The 25,185-nt window shown below is 42.4% G+C and overlaps 1 protein-coding gene across 2 annotated transcripts in view; it reads right to left on the bottom strand.

Annotated features, from left to right (window-relative positions):
* Positions 1-25,185, bottom strand: part of LOC119660898 (transcriptional activator cubitus interruptus) — a 151,304-nt gene that overhangs the window by 53,063 nt on the left and 73,056 nt on the right. The window contains exon 2 of one of the 2 annotated variants that reach the window (XM_038069834.1): positions 12,722-12,751. The exons of the other annotated variant lie outside the window; for it this stretch is intronic. Coding sequence (XP_037925762.1) covers positions 12,722-12,751 — 30 coding nt within the window. The remainder of the gene's footprint in view (positions 1-12,721; positions 12,752-25,185) is intronic. 2 annotated transcript variants of the gene reach the window in all.

Here is a 25,185-nt window from a genome sequence, read left to right as displayed (position 1 = left end):
CTTGGCCACGTTCCAGAGAAGAATCCTTCGAAGAATTTTTGGCCTTCTACATGAGGATGGACGATTCCGTAGCCTACACAATGACGAAATCTATGAGCGATACCATGACCGTCCGGTTGTGGATAAAATCCGGCTCAATAGGTTAAGGTGGGCGGGTCACTTAATCCGTATGGATGAGGATGATCCAGCCCGGAAAGTCTATAAGGGCAATATCTATGGTAGAAAAACAAGACGAGGTAGACCCTGCCTGAGGTCAGGACGCCTTAGCTTTTAGGGATATTGACTTGGTGGACCTCGACGCAAAACCGGGAAGTTTGAAGTTCCTTATTAAGGCAGGCCTAGATCGGATACCGGTTGTTGCGTCGTTGAGATGATGACATGAAGTGACCTTCCCCAATTAGTGTTCTTTATAATCGACGTATCAACGAACCTCTCAAATCTAAAATTTTGCAGCAATGTCGCTCGGTCGCCTCTGAGTGTTGGCCGACTATAAAAAACAATGGACGTCGTCTTCAGGTAATGCAGACGAAAATGTTGCGTTTGACTAGTGGCGTAACACGCCTTGATCACACCTGAAAGGAGAATATCCCCGGTCGATATGGGGTTGCATCGATCATGTAAAAATTGCGAGAGAGGTGTCTTGTATACTAAGGTCACGTAATTCGTGCTAATAAGAGTTCACTTGACAAGATTGGTTTGAACATCGGTGTGACAAAAGTCACATCTACAATTGAACTGGACCCTCCTGTCTGGCAGATGTTTATATCACTTTTGTTGGCCAGAACTAAATCCATTGGGCGAATGCTTCTCATAATTTGTTTATTTATTAGCTCGTCTGTCCCAATATCGTTTTGTCCGTCCATTCGTTTGTCTGTCACTCCACCTGTTTGACTGCCTATCTTTCTACCTAGTTGCTTGTCCATCTACCCATCCTTTTGTCCTGCCTGTCTATTTTTATTCCTTTCTGTGTTTCTGCATTTTCTTCGTATGTTTCGAGGATGGCATTTTAGAAAGAGTGTGTGAAGTCTGTATCCATCAAAACCCCCTCTGCTTCTCTCTTCTGTTTTTCCAACGGAATTTCGCCAACACATTCACAAGTAGAACTGCAAATCTCCTCCATTGCAGAACGAACTGGGGAAAGAGTGAAAAGAGGAAGGCGCATTGGAAGAAGACTTCCCTCAGGTAGTCTCCAGGGGCTCAAAAGGAAAAAATTAAGAGGGGCAAGAGGAAACAACACGTAGCGCTGTTAAAAAACCGTCTGTCTATTGCCAAGAATGGTGGAGGAAAGGTGGGGCTCATTAAGTCGATAGAAGGGAAGACCTTCATGGAAGTCCTCAGCGAGCTGCGATATAAAACCTAGCTAGAAGACAGTGGAGAATAAGTGTCTTCCATTCGGAAAACAAGTGGTGGTTGACCCTTAGTCGAATTAGCTTCGACGACAACAAACAAAGGTACTTCTATGAGGTGATCAGGGGGCAATTGGGAGACGAAGCTCTGTTGTTTGGGAAAGAGTTGTCCCGAGCCCGCCATCCACTTAAAAATAGGTCGCGATCCGACCAGGCCAAAATTCGAAATTTCTGGTTTCTAGCCTAGAGCCCATGCGCTCCCTGGAAATCCGAGATCTTGGTTGCCTCACAGAAAAGCCCGAAGTATAAGAGGCTATCAAGCGAGGATACCTAGAGATAACCAATGCCCCAGCGGAATCTCGAAGCCAGAAGCTCGCTGGGGAGGCAGTTACCGAGCGATACACGAGGAAACTTTTTAGGGGGCACGAATTTTGGCAGCCTACATCAGTGTTACAGATGATTAGTTTATGCGTTCTCTACAGGCACAGTGGCATGTTTGGTGAGAGCGTTGAACACTCTGCAAGGTGTCCAGTTCGTAGAGTGGAATTTGAAAAAGCTAGAATTCGACTAACATGAACCACATCGTAGAGATCAACATGCATCGGAGTACAACCGTTCATGAGTTGCCAGCGTAGTTCGCTACGTGCTTGATGCGGCGGGGAAATACTCGCAAAGCTCATAAGGAGTAAACTCGCTGAAGTGGTACGCACTTCTTGGGACTTATCGTCAGTTAGCTTTTCCAGTAGGGAGATCCAATGTAAGTCCTGTCAAGCAAGCCGCGAATGCTGTTCACCAAGGTGGCGCTCACAGTCGCTCCTCGTAACGCTTCATATAATAAATACCTTTAATTTAAGATGAAAAGACATCCTAGGCACAGTAGAGAATGCATTCCACATGCAGGGTTATCTCTTCCTTCTAAGATAATCCCTCAAGCTTAGGAACCGCTCTTTGCTTGATAAAACAATTGAGGGCCGGAGGAGGATTGAAATCGGCGAAATGATAATGTCCCTTGCATTGACGCTCGACTCAAGGATGAGGTTTTTCGAGTAAATCAAATTATCAACGGGCAAGGCTGCGATAGAGTTTCGGCTTTAAGTCGGCTAATGGCAAACATTGGGGTCCTACATCTAGCATGCGACGTCTTCTAGTACAAGTACGGAGATGGGTGGCATCTGCCTATCGTACTGCTCTGAACAGGCTGTGATGCTGATTGGGGTAGTGAATCCCCTCGGACTTTTTGCTAACGAGCGTAAAGCCATGTACAAGCGCAAGAGAGAAGACTCAAGGGAGATGTTTGCTCGTGAAGAAGGGTGACACACACTAAATGAGTGACAACTCTCTTGGAAAAGCTCGCCGAGAGACAGGAGGGGGGGGGGGGGTTATTGGCAACTTTGCGACGTGGCAGAATCTAAAGGATGGTGAAACTGACACAACCCTCCTATAAAAGATTGGAAAACTACGATCCCCTGAGTAAGTATTTTATGATGGGATTGTGAACGACGTTGATCCCACCTTTTATTTTTTTGTGGAAAGTGGGAAGAAGACAGAGCTCGACCGATGGAGAGACCGGGTGGTAGGGGATTCGTGGATCTAACGGTTACCTCCCTCCTCTCCGCCTACCGTTGGTGAAAGGAATTCCTTCATTTCAAGGTTCTTTAAGCCACAAGGGCATAGGTGTTAGCTCGAAGTAATGTGACAAACGGTACCAGGCTAATCTCTGACGACGGGAAAGTATTTAGTCGGTGGTAAGCGCCCAGAACAACGGTAGCTTGATACGCTGGATTGGAATTTAAAAGCCTCGCGACTACATCCAGATTTGGTCTTTGATACCTCGTTTGTAACCAGGACAAAGGCTAAAAGGAAAGAAGGAAGGCAAAGAGAACCCTCTGACTTTTCACGAGTGTACAGTTTCCACTAGCCGAGTGGAAGATAAAATGGATCAGGCTTGAATGATGACAGCTGATAAAGGTGGGGCCGGTGATGCAAACATTGGTATTTGCAGTATCCTTTGGTGCCTGAAGTGCGGAAACTGCTCTCGTTGGTTATTGAAAGAGTTTCTGTAAAGAGCGCCGACATTTTGCTTGCTGATGCATTTGTATATGCATGCAGGTGTCATCCCCATGACTTCCTGATGATAGTGGACTTAATGCGGCTCGTCAATATCCCTAAACCCAAAACAATTCCAGCAAAGTTAAAGTGACCTCATTTTAAATAACTAGATATCGACTTGAAGATCTGAAATTGGTAGAAATAAAATTCTCACCTAACAACACCTCTGTCAAGAAACAGGAAACATTAAGTGGTCTTTTCAGTCGTTCAATGGAACATTCTTTCAACCATTTTTGGACATTGGCCGATTAAGAGGTGACTTTTTAATGACACACTTGATTAGTTTCGGTCATTATTTGAAATTTCGACTTATCATCATCTCCATCTTAAGCATGGGTATGTCCATCCAATCGCTGAAGTTGCTCCAACCGCTCGTTCACTTTATAGGCCCCAAAATACAAATAGCATGCATGGTCCATGTGTATAACGATCTAGACCTCAAGACCATATTCGCCTGGTTTCCCTATTTCCCAAATATTCTATTCCCGATCCATGCCCACTCAACGGCCCCCAAAATGATGCGATAAATCTGAAGAGTTAGCACATCAAGAGAGAGGAGGCAACTGGCTAACGCAAATTAGCATATATCGCGTTCACGTCTGTCTTCTTGCTTTCGGTCTGGCGTCTTCTATTTAACTAGCGATAAAGCACAAACATCTTTTTGATACAGATTGGATTTAAGTATAATTCCAGGGAAACGAGAAATGATGAGTGTGCAGAGGACCAAACAGCAAAAAGAAGAGAAAGGAAAGCGAACAACGATGGGGAAGAGAATCGCGACATTTAAAGAAGTAGGCGTCAGAAGTGGAGTCAGCCAGCTAAAGGCAACGCCATGAGGGAATGCTAATATAACAGGGCAATTTAAATTTGATGTCTTCATCATCATCGCCATGATGACGAAGAGTCACACAGAGCCCGTGGATGATGGTCATGTTGCAGAGATGGCTGGTACGATGATGATGATGTTGACGACGATGACGATCATGGCGACAGCAGCAGAATAAAGTTTAAAGAATTTCCTGTAGACACTGACAATGGCGTTCATTTCGAAATCCTAATCACATGATTACTTTTCGTTGACTGATTTTCTTAATTGATTAATAGTTTTTTCCAGATTTCTGGGTAAATGGGCTCGTTGAAGGGCGAGACTGAGTCTGCAGTCTGCAGACTTTCTGGAGGAAATACAGTGGAATCGGCGTGGGTAATGTGGTATTCGTGGAGGAAAATATTTATAAAAAAATCTACATCCCAGCCCAGAGAAATTGAGTATTTGTCAAACATTCAAGATATGTCAAAACAGTGACCTGAAACGTCAAGCATAAAAAACACACATGCGCTAGTATTCAATTGTCCGGACCTACTCAGAACCTCTCCACAATCCTCAGACTGCAAAAAATTTGACAACTTATGAGATTATGTCGACGATCATCATCAACGGCACAACAATCGGTATCCGGTCTAGCCCCCCCCTTAATAAGGAACTCCAGACCCCGGCTTCGCGCCGAGATCCACCAACTCTTCTTTTTCTTCAGCCTTTGTCCCGTTCACAAGCGGGGTGGGCTCGTCGTGATCGGCTTCGCCATTTGGCTCTATCGGATGCCTGATCTGGGTGCAATCTCGAGGCTTTCAAATCCCCGTCCAGCGTATCAAGCCACCGTTGCTTAGGTCGTTTACCAGAGACTTCGATGTTCAGACCAATCTTGGCAAGTGAGTTCTCGTTGGCATGAATTGCGTGACCATACCATCGAAGACGCTTCTCTCGCAACTTTTCCACGATCGGTGCAACCCCATAACGATCGCGGATATCCTCATTTCGGATGTGATCTAAACGTGTGACGCCACTAGTCCAACATAGCATCTTCGTCTCCATTACCGCAAGACGCCGTTCATTGTCTTTTATGGTCGGCCAACACTCAGAAACATAGAGAGCGACTGGACGGACGACATTGCGGTAAATTTTAGATTTGAGACGTTCGTTGATACGTCGATCACAAAGGACACCAGTTGTGGAACGCCACTTCATCCAGGTTGCGTTAATGCGTGAAGCAATTTCATAACTCGATATCCCTAAAAGCTGTCTGGCGTCCTGGCCTACACCATCGCTCCATCTTAGGCAGGGTCTGCCTCGTCTTCTTTTTCTACCATAGATATTGCCCTTATAGACTTTCCGGATGTTGAGGATGATCCCACATCCTCATCCATACGGATTAAGTGACCCGCCCACCGTAACCTATTTAGCTAGATTTTATCCACAACCGGACGGTCATGGTATCGTTAATAGATTTCGTCGTTGTGTAGGCTACGGAATCGTCCATTCTCATGTAGGGGGCCAAAAATTCTTCGGAGGATTCTTCTCTCCTGCTGCTCCTGCTCCTGCTGAGTCCTGTTGCTTTTTTCTGGCCTCACACATTGGTCAGGGTCAGCCTAGTCAATCTTATTAATTTCGTCGGGATACCGAATTCTCTCATGACCGTGTACGGTTCTACCCTGGCAATGCTATCATAGGCGGCTTTAAAGTCGATGAATAGATGTTGAAACTGTTGTTCATACTCCAACAGTTTTTCCACCGCTTGCCGCAGAGAGAAAATCTGATCTGTTGTTGATTTGCCTGGAGAGAAGCCTCTTTGGTATGGGCCAATGATGTTCTGTGCGTATGCAGCAATTATAGAGGTATTACGTTGCTGAGTACCATCTTTAAGATACGCCATACGGCTCAGCAACACATCAGATTTTTCCTCTACCGCAAGCGATGGAAAAACTGTTGAAATATGGACATCAGTTGCGCCAGCCGCCTATGATAGCATAGCCCGGATAAGAGTGTACAAAGCCATGAGAGAATTCGGTACCCTGATAAGATTGATAAGACTGACTAGGTTGATCCTAACTAATTTGAGAGGCCAAATGAAAGTAGTAGGATTACTCTCAAGATCATTCAACATCAACAACAGTCTAAGAAAAGGGGATGCTCTATCATGCGTCCTCTTCAACCTGGTCCTGGAGAAAGTGATTCGCGATGCAGATGTGAATGCGAGAGGCACCATCCCCTTCAAGTCCACCCAACTACTGACCTAGACTGACGATACTGATATTATGGGAGGAACAACCCGAAATGTGCAGTCTACTTTCATCCAGATTAAGCAGGCGATGCGAGACCTTTGGCTGCACATTAGTGAAGGCAAGACAAGGTGCATGTTGGCAACGTCAGCGCCAAAACCGAAAGAACGAACAACATCAAAACGCACTGGTCAAACAAAAACAATGAAAACTTCAACTTTGTCACCGTTGAAAATCTCTCCCAGCTAGGGTTGAAAACTACAACCGATTACAGTTATGATGATGAAATTGCCAACAGAGCTTATTCCAGCTTACTATAACTGTTTCGCTCGAAACGTCCCACCATAGGGCCAAAACCCTTACTGTCCAAGACCTTATGTATTCCTCAGAGAAGTGAGTTCTTCGCTTGGCCTCCGAAGAATTTTTGGCACCCTACATGAGGATGGATGATTCCGTAGCCTACATAACGACGAAATCTATAAGCGATTCCCTGACCGTCTGGTTGTGGATAAAATCCGGCCCAGGTTGCGTTGGGCGGGTCACTTAATCCGTATGGACGAGGATGATCCAGCCCGAAAAGTTTATCAGGGCAATATCTATGGTAGAGGATGGAGCAGGACACCAGATAGCTTTTAAGGATATCGAATTGGTGAACTTCGGCGCAAAACCGGGGTGTTTGGGGGGGTGGGGTTAAGTCAGACCAACAGCGAATCAATGAGTGGAAGTTGAAGGGAATCCATAGCAAATACTTGACTTATCTGTGACTGGCGTTCCTTGATTCATGATTTGTTGAACAGATGATTCTGTTCCGGGAGCCTAATGCGAGAAGAAGGAATTATTGCGTGATATGCAGGACGGTGTGATGGCCAACCGTGCTCCTTATGAAGAACTAACTCATAATGTTTGGCTCCATAGAACGTCTCACTTCTGGTTGGGCTTTCAGCGAAATGCTGTACGTTAGATGATTCGTCAAAATCTTCCCCAGAAGCATGGACTAACCACGGAACATATTCGGTTTTTGGTATGACCTGCAAATAGTACTCGTTAATTATCCTTACGACATGTATTGAGGTTGGCCAATTTTACTTGGTCGCCTTACCTCTCGCCTTACTCCTCGCGTCTTCAGTTCGTCTAATGTCAGTGAAAGCCCTTGAAGATTCTGGACCTAAGCAGAGAGGCTTCCAATTTGTTGATTTTCTTTAGCTTCTTTACTAATTTTTGATGATAAGATGGGGCTGCAGGCCGCTTACCCACTGCGAAATTTCCAGTTCTACAAGGAGGGTATTCAATTTCTGTAGGGAATTGGGTTTTTTTTTGGCTTTACTAGGTACAGAACGAAATTCGACTATTTAATTCAGCACTCGTCAGGCACCACGGGATACAATGAGCACTCAGACCGTAGTGGTTGTACAGTAAATGACGCCAATACCATAATAACGAGATCAGCGTAAATTAGACGCAAGGTGATAAGGTAGTTGGACAAAATGAACACTAAGCAATGCTCCAATTCAGTCTGCAAATGGATTCCCCATCACCACGTCATTACAAATGGCCTACTAATAGGTCAAAGTGCTCGCGAGCTAACACCTGTAATAGGCCAAGACTAAATTTGAGACCAGAATCTCCCAGTCAGTAAGCCAATCTGCTTCTGTTAGTACCCAAGGGAAAGTTAAAGTGAAGCCTCGTCACCTCAAAACTGTTTAAAACCACTCGAACTCGATCAACTTTTGTTCGAAACCCAAGGACACTAGCAGGCTTTTTTTAAACAGCTCATCGAAGGGCGAAGTTGACAGCTCCTACAATAAAGAGTCACAAGCAAGGAATTTGCTGAATGCAGAAGGCTAGGTGATAAAAGCAGACCACAGGCCCCCATGTACGCATATAACCAAAACTTAGCTTCACCTCGCCAGCTAGGTCAACTCGGCTTGATAGGCTAGTTTACTACTGAAATTCTCCATACTGCAGGCAAGGGCGATGTTCTTGCGAACATCTTGATACGTCTCGGTTACCACTGAGAAAATTGATGCTTCCAACCGTAAAAACAATGATCTATAAGAAATCTTAGACTGACATTTTTCTGGAGCAACCGTACGATCAACGTAGTATCAACGTGAGTTAGGAACCTGATAACGACGGCCTGTGGAGCTTCGATGTTCAGGAAGGTATCAGAGCATGGCAAGCCCTCTGGGCGGCGGAAATTACAGAGCTCAGGAAAGTGTGTCCAAAACTCCGCCGCTTGATGCAACGTCTAAACGACCGGGATGTGGACCGCAGAATAAACAAGAGCAAAGTTCGCTGCAGGCAAGACTTGGTCGACGAGATGAATGGGGACCCGAAGGGACTCGGTTAGAAACTGATAACCCGAAAAATCAGATGGATCGCGTTGTACAGACACTATTCCCTGCGCACCCCGTACGGGATGAAAACGGCAGTACAGAAAGCGCCAAGGACTGCCCACTTTGCTATATAAAAAAGGTGGAAGAGGCGGCCCTTTCTATGAAAAAAACAGAAGGCGCCAGGAACCGATGGCATCCCAGCAGAGGTATATAAACTGATGCTGCAACTTCGGGCTTCTGCTCGGCGCATTTATCGCTTCGCTGAAAGAGGGCATTTTCGTAAGGCTTAACGTCAAAAATGCCATTAATTTTGTAAGATGGAAAGACATTCTAGGGACACTAGACAATACTTTCCGCCTGCCGAACTATCTCTTATAGATATTGAGGGATTATCTGAAGTACCACTCCCTGCTCTATTAGACCCTAGAGGGTCAGAGGAAGATGGAGATCACATCGGGGGTAGCGCAGGGATCCATTCCAAAGCCGGACCTCTGTAACGCTTCCGATCATAGTGAACTTAAACTCGACATGCCAGAATAGTTGGTTATACAGATGTTGTTGCGGCTCTTGTTAGGTCCAAAGCAGACTTGGTATATTTATGGGACGGGAAAGTGGGTGGATGCATGCTCATGGTTTCAATCTTGTACTGGAAAAAAAGTAACCATTCTGACTAAAAAGAGAATTCCGACCCTGCGTCCCATATCGATCGTTGAGTCGAAAATCGAGTTAAAACCACCGGTAAAGGACCATAGACTGACTCTTGACTCAAGTGAAAGCAACAGCGGACAAGGCTGCAGTTGGACTTTCAGCTTTAAGTCGATGCCTCCTGAGGAGTTCAACGCAGTCTATTCTGCTCTGTGATGCAGAGGTATGGACTGACGCTCTTGGCAATGAGGTATATCGTAAGCGTCTTGTACAAATACAGAAATGGGGAGCCTTGCGAGTGGCATTTGCCTGCCGCAATGCCTTAGAACCGGTCGTGATGGTGATCGCGGGAGTGATCCCCGTTGTCTTTCTTGCTAAAGTCATATACAAGGGCAAGGGAAGTGGTTGCTCGTAAGGAACAGCAACGTACAAAAGATGAATGGCAACTTTCTTGTGAAATGAGACTAGAAGAAGATGGACTGTGCGGCTAGGTCCCATCTCGAACAAGAAATTCTTGATGGAACGTCTTCTCGAATAATGAAGAAAAATTCCAGCCGAATATGTCCAAATTTTGGTGGAATCCATGCCACTGCCCAGTGAAGACTGTATATGATGCTACAGGCCTGCATTCAGAGTAATAGCTGGTCATTTTTGAGCTTCTAATGTCATTATTACAACTTTTTACGTCTGCCCGGGTTTCAATTTTGCTTACGAGAACAGACTTTTTTGTTATTCGCCTTTAGCAAGGGTTTTATTTTAACCTTTTTTTCATTAAACATTCTTTGCATTTTATTCAACCTTTTACCCTCTCTTTCCGAACAATTAAGTCGGAACTATAATGGACTCGTCTGAATAATTGACATTTCATAAAGCAGCGGAGCCGACCAGGAATATTAACAGCGCATTTGGAGCTGATACGATAAGCGAACGAACCACACGGCGGTGGTTTGAAAAATTCCGGTCAGGCGACGTAAACCTTCAAGGACCAACGATTGACAGCGACAAGCTGCATTTGACAGTCGAATCCGACAAACGTCAGTCTGTGAGTGACATTGCAGAGAAACTCGGCGTACAATATTCGACAGTTTCCCGACACTTGCAACAACTTGAAAGGTGAAAAAGCTCGACAGATGGCTTCCGCATGACCTTAAGGAGCAAAACATGGCGCTTCGAATGGAAATTTGCAATTCCTTACTCTTTCTCAACAGAAACGATCCTTTTTTGGACAGAATGGTGGCATGTGATGAAAAGTGGAAATTATATGACAATCGTTGCCGATTAGCACAATGACTAGATGCTGATGAAGCATATGCCGAAACCGAGCCTGAATCGACAACTTTACAGTCGATTCAAATTTTAGTACCAAATCGGCCATTTCATGTGCGACAGTAGGATTAACTAGTCGGGAAACCGGAAGCCGGAAAGTACTAACCGAGACTTTTCGTTTGATATCCCACATGACTATATTTGGTGGAAAGAAAATTTAAAACCCCCTTTTGCATGTATGGAGACCCTCCCCCCGCCCCCCCCCCTTAAATTCGACGTAAAATGATGTACCTGGATGTGTATGCGTTCACAGTTCCCACCTTTCCGCCAAATTTGGTGTCAATCGCTATAACCGTTTTCGAGAAAAATATGTGTGACAGACGGACAGACAGTGAACGATAAGGTTTTGTTTTACAAAAAACTTGAATAGAAAACCGGTGGCTCTCCCACTACAATTTTTTTATTTTTGCATAACTACGTGTAGTTCAAGATGACCTGCTTCCTTCTTCTGTACAATTGCCACTGACTCCATATTAATACGAACTAGACCTTGCGAATATCTAAATTCCTAATTAATCTTGATGGAGACTTTTCCAGATAGGTTGCCGGAATCCTCCCTCTCCCCCCCTCCCTTCCTTTGAAATTCAACCTAAGAACATGTCAAGGGCTGCATTCTTTCCCAAATTCCGGGGCTATGGCCTCGGTCCTACTCGAGAAAACTGCATGCGACAAAATGACTAACAAATAAGCGGGCAAACAAGGTCGGCTGCAGGGGGCGGAGCATTCATATTATCGTGTGCAAATTTGTGACTATGCTCATTCTCTGATAGGAGGATGTTTGCGTATCTCTAATGCATGGAGGAAGGCGAAAACTTACGGATCAGAGATTGAGATTCTCAGTACCGGCAACTGCGAGAGGAAGCGGGTCCTTTGTCGTCCATACCCCTTGACTACGCTGGATAAATTGGCCCCTGAGCCAGGTAGAGCGAGAGGAGAGATGGAGAAACATCCAGGCAAGGAGCAGGCGTCTAACAAGGACAAACCGCTGGCGTCTTATCTGAAAAACGGGACCAAGACTCGATGAATGGAGAAGCAGTGACCAAAGTGCACATCCTAGTAAGCAAGCACCCTGCCAGACGAAATCTACATAATGGTCTTACTAAGGCTGACCCCAAAAGGGGTAAGCAAAAGGGAGAAAAATTGAAGATCCTTCCCGAAACACTCGCAGACTAACAGAAGAAAGTCAAAATTAAGCCACATTTGAAAGATCTAAGTTTTTCATCCCAGGGGAAAATATCGGTAGGATCCAGGAAGAACCAAAGACAAGATCCCATTATGGAGCTGAAAAATTCCAGCAAAACCTGGGTTGAAGGTCAAGTCAAGAAGAATACCACCACGGACCAAAGCAGAAAGTGCTAGAAAAGGGGCCACATTACCAAGGAGTATGACAGAGACCTCATATGTATAATATAAGACCTGAAATGAATGCTATAGGACGAAAAGGAGGCTTGGAAATGAAGCATGAATTTAAGAGAGCATTACCTGCAGCGGGGAGAAGGGATAGTTTCAGATGACTGTACTAAAAGCGGAGAAAGATGAGCTTTAGAAGCCACGCGTTTCCACAAATCTGTCCCGATCTCTCCCTGAATATTGTTTAGAGATTATGTCCTAAGGAAGGCAGATACGCCAGTGTCTCCAAAGATCCATGGGCATGGCAGTAATAATCACAGTAACGAGGGAGGCATTGTTGCATTGTCAATAGGAATGGAGATAACAAATCACCGGACCACATCGGTATACTCAATAAAGCCCTTAAGCTGCCTGCTAAGTCAACACCTGACATATTTGCGGGGTTGTTGAAGATATGCTAGTTAACCTTTTCGTGAACTATCTACGTACAATGCTATGTGACTTTGGACACCATAGGAGTGAGCAGAATGGGCCATCTTTCACAGTTTCACTTACCTGACGTAACCAAATGTGGGCGAATGCAATCTGAAAGAATAGTCGCATAACTCAGATTAACATAAAGTTTGACAGCACAAGTTAGCGTAAACATACGGGTGCGCGAAAGGGATATTGTAACCTAGGGCGTCCAACAAGGTCTGGATACTTTTGGGTTCCAGACCATGCTGGGTTGGAAGGCAATGAGGCAGCGGATGAACTAGTCAAGAAGGGAGCAGGGATGCGTTTAGACGGGCCAGAACCCTTCTGTGGAATCGGAAACGGTTTCATGGCTATGAATCTAAGAAACGAAGATAAACGGTTGAGGGAACTATATTGGGCAGGCCTACCAGGGATGGAGCAGTCCAGGGTGCTTATTGGGGGATACGAACCCATGCGCACAAAGGATTGCTTAAACCTCACCAAAAAGAACCTCCGAATCATAGTGGGAATTCTCATTGGTCATTGTCGGCTGAACTATCACCTAGGGAAGCTAGGGATATCTACGGACACTGCCTGCAGGTTCTGTGAGGAGGAGGACGAAACCTGAAGAGCCTGCTTGAGATACTATGATCAACAGGTACGCTATCACCATTAAAAGGGGCAATAACCTTGGGCTGATGAGTAATTACCAAAAGGGTTAGTTGGGGTCTTCATAAATGCAGGCCAGTTTCCCAATGTGAGCACCAGATTTAAAAACTTGGCTTCATTTAGTGACAACCTGCACTTAAGAGAGAGTGGTTAATGGCAGAAGCACATAAGCCACTATACCAATAAGGGCCGGGCTGACAGTTTTTGTTTCCTTTTTTTTTCTACACTGACGAGGATGCCTTCACTTCATTCACATATATTTATTTCCACATGTTTCATATTATGAGTAACACGCTCGAAAGACATCAGAGACCAATATAAAAGAGGTGAACCCATAATAAAGACAAACTCTCTCAACGATACCGCTGATCATGATGATGATGAAGTAGATGATGATGTTGCCGCTGATCTCAATCAACTTCCAATGAAATTTAAATAGAGACATCAAAATTCCTCTTACTTTTCCATCATAGTCTCTAACACATGCAAAAAGAATGCAGACATTTGAGTATGCGTTAACATGGATAGGAGGCAAAGAGGAGACAAGAACAAAAGTAATCAGAGTACCCAAAAAAAACGCTAAACAAATGGACAAAAAAGGGTTAAAACAAACCGAGAAATACCAGGATAGTTTGGTTTGTAGGAGGTTTTGTAATGATTTTCAGGTAAATTGGATTTGTACTTAATTTGGACGGTGGAGACGCTGGACCAAAGTCAAGCTCCTCCTTTTAGGAGAAGATAATCTTCTTCTTTCTTCTTCTTTTTCTTCAGTCTTTGTCCCGTTCACAAGCGGGGTCGGCTCGTCGTGATCGGCTTCGTCATTTGGCTCTATCGAATGCCTGATCTGGGTGCAATCTCGAGGCTTTCAAATCCCCATTCAGCGTATCAAGCCACCGTTGCTTAGGTCTGCCTTTTGGTCGTTTACCATCGACTTCGATGTTCAGACCAATCTTGGCAAGTGAATTCTCGTTTGCACGAATTACATGACCATACCATCGAAGACGCCTCTCTCGCAACTTTTCCACGATCGTTGCAACCCCATAACGATCGCGGGTATCCTCATTTCGGATGTAATCTAAACATATGACGCCACTAGTCCAACGTAGCATCTTCGTCTCCATTACCGCAAGACGCCGTTCATTGTCTTTTATGGTCGGCCAACACTCAGAACCATAGAGAGCGACTGGACGGACGACATTGCGGTAAATTTTAGATTTGAGACGTTCCTTGATACGTCAATCACAAAGAACACCAGCTGTGGAGCGCCACTTCATCCAGGTTGTGTTAATGCGTGAAGCAATTTCATAACGCAGTTCTCCATTGGCTGATAGCGTTGACCCGAGGTATTTAAAGAATAGGAGAAGATAATCAAGGGAGAATAATAATGATGATTTGGTTTAAGCGAACTTCTGACATCTGAGATCCTTTCCCTAATCCCAAATTAGCCACCCTTTGGCAGAACAGGACGCTCAAGCAGATGAGCATCCCGTATCTTCCTTTTCTAGTCGTACATAGAGGGTCTTTTTCAGAGGAGGGGAATCAAATATTGTGTAAAACGTACGTGTGAGAATTCATCATCAGCGCCCATTCCGTCGGAAATCAGATTTCCTTCTTTGTCCACGCAGCAATCAGGACGTGCTTCGAGGTATATAAGACTTCATCCTGCTGACTTGTTGGTAAAACCAGCGCGCTTGGGGCGGTTGCTCCCTTGTACTTTGAAAGTTCACAGACCTGTTGGTTCTTCCAGACTATCTTTTTCGTCCGTGAAATCGCTCGACGAAGATCGTGATAAATCTCCGCACGTGCCTGCGTTGCAAGCTTACATTTGTCGAAAAAGCCATTCCGTCTTTTTTTTACAACTGGTATTTGTGGTCGTATCAATGGTAACGTTCTTCAGGTCATTGTGAAGATCATTTGTTGATGCTTCATCTCCAGGACCTCTATTAACTGCGGTTATTGCGGCATCCATTTCCCCCTTATATGTGTTACGGACGGCTGTGTTGTGGATGGCTTCAGTGTTAACTCTCACCAAATTGACAAGTCGGATTCTAGGACATGTTGCTATTCAAGCCCGGAGCACCATGCCAACAAGATAGTGATGCGAGTCTATATGCCCCCCCCCCTTCATTCAATCACCACACGGTTGAAAGTGGCCTCGTTTGGAGGCTATTGTGAGAATTCGGGTTCCTTTTTCAACCCAGGGTAGGCGTCACTGTCCAGAATAAGATAACCAGTAAGCATAACTTGACCATATAAGTTGAAATCCCTTAGCTATGTCCCCACTAACTGCCCTTTCTAAGGAGGTAGTAAGTATCGCAATTGCGTGTGCAGGTGCTACTGGGATCTGCAGTCCTGCCCGGCAGATGCTCTCAGTGTACTCCTGCATCGCCTCCCCCTAGACCTCCACATTAAATACATTGCAGCGTGCAGTGCCGTCAGACTACGTGAGTCCGGATGCTGTGCAGCGAAGTCGTACGACCTCAGGAACATCCCAGATAAAGTACCTCGGGAAATCTGGGCATTCCCCACGGACTATGCCACACGCAAGCTGAACTTCATGAAAAACTTTGCTGTGGACCTTCCAACCAGGGCAAAGTGGAAGACCGGCGCCGTGTTGACAGACTATGACAGGATATTCTTTACGGACGGATCAAAGATGGCCTATTGGGTCGGCGCGGGGGTTTTCTCGAATGCACACACTGTGTATTCAAGTCGTATGGTATCCCAGGTTTTGCCAGTGTATTCCAGGCGGAAGTACTGGCGATATTGGAAATCTGTCGATGGCTGAAGCGAAATTCGAGCCCTAAGCGTAACATACCTATTCTGACCGACAGCCAAGCGGCCATCAAGGCCTCGTACTCAGTGATGACATCTTCCCGGCAGGTGGGGCAGTGCAGAGACGCGTCGAACCGTCTGGGCGGCACACTTAAGGCCACTTTCCTCTGGGTTGCCGGGCATAGGAACATAGAGGGGAATAAGCGGACTGACGTACTGGCCAGGCGAGGCTCTGCTCTTGGCAGTCCTTCGGCGAATACAGTCGGTGTTCCGCTGGCGGCTGTCGGGGGCCGACTCTACTCGTACTACCTAGTAGCCGCGGGCCTAAGATGGCAAAGGCTTACGAGTTATGCCAAGTGAAGGAGAATTTGGTCCGCTTATAACATAGCCCGATCATCAAAGCTCCTGTGCCAGACGCATGCAAATGCATTCAAGATTACGACGGTCTGCACGGGACACTGGCCCATAGGGGACCATGCCGCTAGACTCGGCATACCGGACAACTCACATTGCCGAAGTTGCGGAGAAGGAAGGGAACCCCTCATGCACTTTCTCTGCGATTGCCCAGCTTTGGCTAGAATCAGGTTGCGGATACTGGATAAACCATTCTTTGGGGACCTCAGAGAGATTTCTAGGTGCAGGGTGGGAGAGCTGCTTTCTTTCGTCAATGTTACGGGCTGGCTCTCAAGTTCCGAGCCGGCTGGACTCTGCCTCCCTGCTCCCATAAGAACAGTCACGATCTTAGGAGTTTGTGGCATGAAAACCGCACACTAAAGCGCTAATTGGGCTCCTTGGAGCGACCACTGATATCTACCCTACCTACCCCATCGCAATTGGAGTATCGTTTCTACTGTCACGTTAGGCCTCTTTTTCAAATAAATAATAACCAAGGTCTTAGTGAATGTTAACAGGGAATTTTGAAGGGCTTCGTATCTTGAAACAGAGACACGGTTTTTTGTCGCTCTGGTCCATTTTCTGACTTGAATAGGATGAATTTCACTGGCAGAATTAACTGACGGAGACTGCTTTTCGATGTTCATCGTCACCTACGAGGCTGGATGAAATTCCCGCCTGAATCCACGCTAACCGAAATAATAAAGATTTCTTCAGTTCACAAAAGAAAATGGGCCAATAAAAGGTTCTGTTGCATGCAAGCACTCTGCAAAACCCTACGGTAACAACTTGGAACATCATCAACAACGAATGCCAATTTCATCAAGTCCACTGCAGATATTTTCTGCTTCGTTCATCTGTATCCATCTTTTTTTTTCAGGTTTCTGTTTTTTCCTTTCCCTTTGAGAGTTCCTATCCGGTTTCATGTTCCTTGCTGGTTTCGCTGTTTTCGGTATTTAGGAGAGTGTGGTTTGGTTAGACATATTACTCCCGTGGGCTAATTGTGTATGGATTTGGCAAAAGTGTAGACGTTTTAGGAATTCTGATCACAAAATGGAAGGATAGGAACCGGGTACTAAACGAATTTAACTAGATCAAAATGACAGAAATTTAACCATCCAAGAGAGGGACAGGAGCGGGTTGGGATGCATAACATCATTACCCGTGCTGCTGGATTTTTTGCTTAATTCTTTTTTTTGTCTCCTGTTAAGCTAAATATCTTCATCTGGTCCAAGCCAATTGTCCTTTAAGGCCGTCATCCACGTGCAGTTCGGCCTGACAATTACGCTGGAACAGCCGGCCGCAAGTTGAACTGAAAGCACCGGCAAGCTGCCACATCATTAGTGCAACTCTGGACCTGAAAGGCCAGTGAAGCCCATGGTGTTTTACGTAGGCACCTGTCGTGAGACTTAATCCTACGGTCCTCTTCAGACACGGATTGATTTTGTGACCACAATCAGAGCCCCGCTGGGACAAGCAACAACGGTACCAGTCTATACCAAGTGCATGGCTTAGCATTCATACTGGTGGATGCAAGAATTACCTAAATCTGTACCGAACTATGGAGTACGGCACCCGTGTTGATACGCAGGCCCGAAGGTCTCTTCTCGCTTGAGCACAACCACAACCTCCATGAAACTCCCACTAGGGGGGCCAACCGCAAATAACCGAGCTGTCCTCACATACAACAGGAGTTCACCCGAAGTATGTGAGTCCAGGGGCTTTCCCGGTTCCCATGGTACCAGTATACCCCTGGTAAGGTTTCGTGACCAATTTGCCACTTCAGATGAGTGCCCGTGCAGACTCGGGTCTGATCGCCCTGATTAGGCCCTACTGAATCACGGCCGGCAAACCAAAGTGATTACAGCGTCTCCTGGTGCCACCACTATGGAGGTTCTCCTCGGCCACTTGGTTTTGGTTTGGCTGATAGGGTTACCGCCCCATCTTCCTCCCCGCCACCTCTGAGCATCGGACCTGAAAGGCCAAACAAACATGAAATCCTCGTACCCAGGCTGGCCAAATCTTTTTTTTTCACTCGATCACGGATCACTTGAACAGTCAAAACTGACAGACCAACTGCATTCCATCCACGTTACGCTCACCGGTAAAATGCGAACTCTTCAGGCATAACTGACAGGCCGAACTGAACGTGGATGGCGGGCTTTAATCTGACGGTTAAGTTCATCATTATCTTCATTTCGCGCGTATCGATCCAACTTTTAGTAGTCGTTTTGAGCATGCAATGCACCATCCCAACATGAGCCAGATACAGAGTGCATGTCTATAAACATATGTTTATATGGCATGCATGCACTTACGCCTCATTGCACATAAGATGCATAGTGCGGTTCTTCAATGTAGTAATGCTGGGTACTCATCCTGTGAAGATGAAGAAGGAGGACAAGAATGGGTTTTTTGTTGCCCAGCAGGCAGTGCGAAAAGATAGAGTGGAAGAAGATACTCAAGACGCAGATGAAACTGACTGGAAAAATCTTTGCCGTAATTTTTTTATTTTGCTTTATTAAACGCTGGTCCATTCTCGTTCCACGCCAACATTGGCGAGCAGGGCCAGACGAGGCAAGCCAACTATAATATAATAATAGCAACAACAAGAGAACCAACAACAAATCAAGACATTCGACTAAAAATTGTGTAGCAGTAGCAATTGATTAAGTGATCATTCTCGTGTTGTTGATTTTTTGTTGTTGTGCTGATCATACTATGTAGGTTCACTTTATGTGTTATTTGGCCTCTTTTTGCTGTTTTTCGTTTATTTTGTTTCAAGATTTGCTGTTTGCAGATGAAATTGAACTTGGAAATAAACGCATGTAAGTTTATATGGGAGATGTGTACATATGGAAGGTTACCAGTTTTCGACCCATAGACGGAGGAAGTTTTGGCCCCTTTAGACTTTTTTTTCTGGCACGGTAGTACAAACTATAGAAATTGATGACAGTCACTAAACTGATCTTTACAACCTGCATCGTGATGGGAACTGCCAAAAATTAGGGATCAAAATTCATGCAGGCAAACAAATGCAAAGGTCCCAGAGCAGAGAACTTGTTGACCATATTTGAAAGAATGATCAGCATCATCGCCAATGCAGCTAGCTTAGGCAGGAACTTAATAGTCTCTTATGTCTTATTAATCGAAATATAGCATCCTTTGGTAGCGCTGCTTTGAAGGAACAATTGAGACAGCTTGTGATGAGTTGTTTCAAGATCACAAATTAGGTTCCTTTTCATTATTTTGTAAGTACTAAACCAGAAATTAACGTTTAAATCCCCGAAAACGGATTTTCTAGCTTTTCCCCCATTTTCGTCATCATCAAATGACGTGCTATACACTTGCTCTCAGGCGCTGCTACCCTCAAGTCTCAAAATCACAAATCAGGTTGCTTTTCATTATTTGGAAAGTACTAAACGAGAAATTAACGTCTAAATCCTCGAAAAATGATTTTTCAGCTTTTCCCCATTTTCGTCATCAAAAAATCAAAGGCTATACACTTGCTTTTTGACGTTGATACCCTAAAATTTCAAAATCGAAAATTGGGTTTTTTTTTCATTATTTGGAAAGTACTAAACGAGAAATTAACGTCTAAATCCTCGAAAAATGATTTTTCAGCTTTTCCCCATTTTCGTCATCAAAAAATCAAAGGCTATACACTTGCTTTTTGACGTTGATACCCTAAAATTTCAAAATCGAAAATTGGGTTTTTTTTTCATTATTTGGAAAGTACTAAACGAGAAATTAACGTCTAAATCCTCGAAAAATGATTTTTCAGCTTTTCCCCATTTTCCTCATCAAAAAATCAAAGGCTATACACTTGCTTTTTGACGTTGATACCCTAAAATTTCAAAATCGAAAATTGGGTTTTTTTTTCATTATTTAGAAAGTACTAAACGAGAAATTAACGTCTAAATTCTCGAAAAATGATTTTTCAGCGTTTCCCCATTTTCGTCATCAAAAAATCAAAGGCTATACACTTGCTTTTTGACGTTGATACCCTAAAATTTCAAAATCGAAAATTGGGTTTTTTTTCATTATTTGGAAAGTACTAAACGAGAAATTAACGTCTAAATCCTCGAAACATGATTTTTCAGCTTTCCCCCATTTTCCTCATCAAAAAATCAAAGGCTATACACTTGCTTTTTGACGTTGATACCCTAAAATTTCAAAATCGAAAATTGGGTTTTTTTTTCATTATTTGGAAAGTACTAAACGAGAAATTAACGTCTAAATCCTCGAAAAATGATTTTTCAGCTTTTCCCCATTTTCCTCATCAAAAAATCAAAGGCTATACACTTGCTTTTTGACGTTGATACCCTAAAATTTCAAAATCGAAAATTGGGTTTTTTTTTCATTATTTGGAAAGTACTAAACGAGAAATTAACGTCTAAATCCTCGAAAAATGATTTTTCAGCTTTTCCCCATTTTCGTCATCAAAAAATCAAAGGCTATACACTTGCTTTTTGACGTTGATACCCTAAAATTTCAAAATCGAAAATTGGGTTTTTTTTTCATTATTTGGAAAGTACTAAACGAGAAATTAACGTCTAAATCCTCGAAAAATGATTTTTCAGCTTTTCCCCATTTTCGTCATTAAAAAATCAAAGGCTATAACCTTGCTTTTTCACGTTGATACCCTAAAATTTCAAAATCGAAATTTGGTTTTTTTTCATTATTTGGAAAGTACTAAACGAGAAATTAACGTCTAAATCCTCGAAAAATGATTTTTCAGCTTTTCCCCATTTTCGTCATCAAAAAATCAAAGGCTATAACCTTGCTTTTTCACGGTGATACCCTAAAATTTCAAAATCGAAATTTGGGTTTTTTTTCATTATTTGGAAAGTACTAAACGAGAAATTAAGGTCTAAATCCTCGAAAAATGATTTTTCAGCTTTTCCCCATTTTCGTCATCAAAAAATCAAAGGCTATAACCTTGCTTTTTCACGTTGATACCCTAAAATTTCAAAATCGAAATTTGGGTTTTTTTTTCATTATTTGGAAAGTACTAAACGAGAAATTAAGGTATAAATCCTCGAAAAATGATTTTTCAGCTTTTCCCCATTTTCGTCATCAAAAAATCAAAGGCTATAACCTTGCTTTTTCACGTTGATACCCTAAAATTTCAAAATCGAAATTTGGGTTTTTTTTTCATTATTTGGAAAGTACTAAACGAGAAATTAAGGTCTAAATCCTCGAAAAATGATTTTTCAGCTTTTCCCCATTTTCGTCATCAAAAAATCAAAGGCTATAACCTTGCTTTTTGACGTTGATACCCTAAAATTTCAAAATCGAAATTTGGGTTTTTTTTTTCATTATTTGGAAAGTACTAAACGAGAAATTAAGGTCTAAATCCTCGAAAAATGATTTTTCAGCTTTTCCCCATTTTCGTCATCAAAAAATCAAAGGCTATAACCTTGCTTTTTCACGTTGATACCCTAAAATTTCAAAATCGAAATTTGGGTTTTTTTTTCATTATTTGGAAAGTACTAAACGAGAAATTAAGGTCTAAATCCTCGAAAAATGATTTTTCAGCTTTTCCCCATTTTCGTCATCAAAAAATCAAAGGCTATAACCTTGCTTTTTGACGTTGATACCCTAAAATTTCAAAATCGAAATTTGGGTTTTTTTTCTTTATTTGGAAAGTACTAAACGAGAAATTAAGGTCTAAATCCTCGAAAAATGATTTTTCAGCTTTTCCCCATTTTCGTCATCAAAAAATCAAAGGCTATAACCTTGCTTTTTCACGTTGATACCCTAAAATTTCAAAATCGAAATTTGGGTTTTTTTTCATTATTTGGAAAGTACTAAACGAGAAATTAAGGTTTAAATCCTCGAAAAATGATTTTTCAGCTTTTCCCCATTTTCGTCATCAAAAAATCAAAGGCTATAACCTTGCTTTTTGACGTTGATACCCTAAAATTTCAAAATCGAAATTTGGGTTTTTTTTTCATTATTTGGAAAGTACTAAACGAGAAATTAAGGTCTAAATCCTCGAAAAATGATTTTTCAGCTTTTCCCCATTTTCGTCATCAAAAAATCAAAGGCTATAACCTTGCTTTTTCACGTTGATACCCTAAAATTTCAAAATCGAAATTTGGGTTTTTTTTTCATTATTTGGAAAGTACTAAACGAGAAATTAAGGTTTAAATCCTCGAAAAATGATTTTTCAGCTTTTCCCCATTTTCGTCATCAAAAAATCAAAGGCTATAACCTTGCTTTTTGACGTTGATACCCTAAAATTTCAAAATCGAAATTTGGGTTTTTTTTTCATTATTTGGAAAGTACTAAACGAGAAATTAAGGTCTAAATCCTCGAAAAATGATTTTTCAGCTTTTCCCCATTTTCGTCATCAAAAAATCAAAGGCTATAACCTTGCTTTTTCACGTTGATACCCTAAAATTTCAAAATCGAAATTTGGGTTTTTTTTTCATTATTTGGAAAGTACTAAACGAGAAATTAAGGTCTAAATCCTCGAAAAATGATTTTTCAGCTTTTCCCCATTTTCGTCATCAAAAAATCAAAGGCTATAACCTTGCTTTTTGACGTTGATACCCTAAAATTTCAAAATCGAAATTTGGGTTTTTTTTTTCATTATTTGGAAAGTACTAAACGAGAAATTAAGGTCTAAATCCTCGAAAAATGATTTTTCAGCTTTTCCCCATTTTCGTCATCAAAAAATCAAAGGCTATAACCTTGCTTTTTGACGTTGATACCCTAAAATTTCAAAATCGAAATTTGGGTTTTTTTTTCATTATTTGGAAAGTACTAAACGAGAAATTAAGGTCTAAATCCTCGAAAAATGATTTTTCAGCTTTTCCCCATTTTCGTCATCAAAAAATCAAAGGCTATAACCTTGCTTTTTCACGTTGATACCCTAAAATTTCAAAATCGAAATTTGGGTTTTTTTTTCATTATTTGGAAAGTACTAAACGAGAAATTAAGGTCTAAATCCTCGAAAAATGATTTTTCAGCTTTTCCCCATTTTCGTCATCAAAAAATCAAAGGCTATAACCTTGCTTTTTCACGTTGATACCCTAAAATTTCAAAATCGAAATTTGGGTTTTTTTTTCATTATTTGGAAAGTACTAAACGAGAAATTAAGGTCTAAATCCTCGAAAAATGATTTTTCAGCTTTTCCCCATTTTCGTCATCAAAAAATCAAAGGCTATAACCTTGCTTTTTCACGTTGATACCCTAAAATTTCAAAATCGAAATTTGGGTTTTTTTTTCATTATTTGGAAAGTACTAAACGAGAAATTAAGGTCTAAATCCTCGAAAAATGATTTTTCAGCTTTTCCCCATTTTCGTCATCAAAAAATCAAAGGCTATAACCTTGCTTTTTGACGTTGATACCCTAAAATTTCAAAACCGAAAATTGGGTTTTTTTTTTCATTATTTGGAAAGTACTAAACGAGAAATTAACAGTTAAATCCTCGAAAAGGGATTTTTTAGCTTTTCTCCCATTTTCGTTGCATTTTTACCTCTCAGGTAGTAAAAGTGTAAAATATGACGAATTTCTTCCTTGGTGGACTCCATCTTTGACGGGCTATAACTTGAGACTGAAACCTACGATCATGAAACTGTCAAAGAGACACATGTAGCCCTGATTGTCGTCTTGAAATCGCCTTATAGTATGACCCGATGCGATAAGTATAACACAAGATAAAAGTGTTGCCATCTATTGCCAAAAATGCCTGAACCTAATATTTTCATATTCACTTCATAATTCTTGAGATACATAAAACACCTCAAATCGATCATGATGTCTATAAGGGATCTCCAACCGTGGTGAGTTAAATTGAAATAATGGATTGAAAATGGGAAACATCCACGGGGAATCTTATTACTCTATCAATTGGTGGTAAGTTTACTTGAACGACTTCTTTGAAAGAATCTACAACAAGTTTAGTGTGTAATTAGCTGATCTCGTGCTGGGTCCATTTTCTGAGAATATTTTTGGGAAATTATGGAATTTTTGTGGGGCATTTGTTACGTTTTCAGTGAGCACAGGTAGCTGAGATACACTTCATTCCGATTTGCGCCAAAGAATTATGTATAATATGCGAAAAGTATCTTCACCCCTAAATGAATTAAACTCATATGCCATGAAACCGAAGGCGTTGTGTGGTCAGAAAGTGAAAAACAAATTGATAAAGCCACAACGAGCAAATCTTTTCTTGGTATGAACATGAAAAGATTGCAAAATCTTCAAGCCTCATTTCAAATGAAGCCATTTCGATGCTGTGTATCTGATCCAATCGTCTGAATCAAATGGATTTTGATTATAAGGTGGTAGCGATTCGATCACGAGAGATAAATTGTTCATGAGACCCAAATATAGACCACTCAATTCATGGATAATTTGCGATTATATTGTCCATGAAAAACGCAATCAATTGTTGTGGCATCTTTATTCAAGAATGAGACTGGATTCAGGCGATCTGAAAAGTAGTTGTATTCATTGCAAAACCGCATAGCACAGATTGATTACAGAGGAAGGGAAAACACACGGACAAATAGGAATTGATGTAGATATATTGTAGGATCCGCATCTATTCCACTTAAATATCCTGCAGGAAATGGGTTGGAAGGGGGTTGGAAATAGTATGATTCTGTTGACAACCTGACGTATTAGTCGTCTGCAGAAAATGTCAAAATTAAATCCCCTTGAGGGCCAAATCCAAAGGAAATAAGTGGAATACCGAGAACCCTCCTGA

This window comes from Hermetia illucens, chromosome 7 (genome assembly GCF_905115235.1).
Source record: "Hermetia illucens chromosome 7, iHerIll2.2.curated.20191125, whole genome shotgun sequence".
Taxonomy (NCBI): Eukaryota; Metazoa; Arthropoda; class Insecta; order Diptera; family Stratiomyidae; genus Hermetia; species Hermetia illucens.
This window is presented reverse-complemented; position numbering and strand designations above follow the sequence as displayed.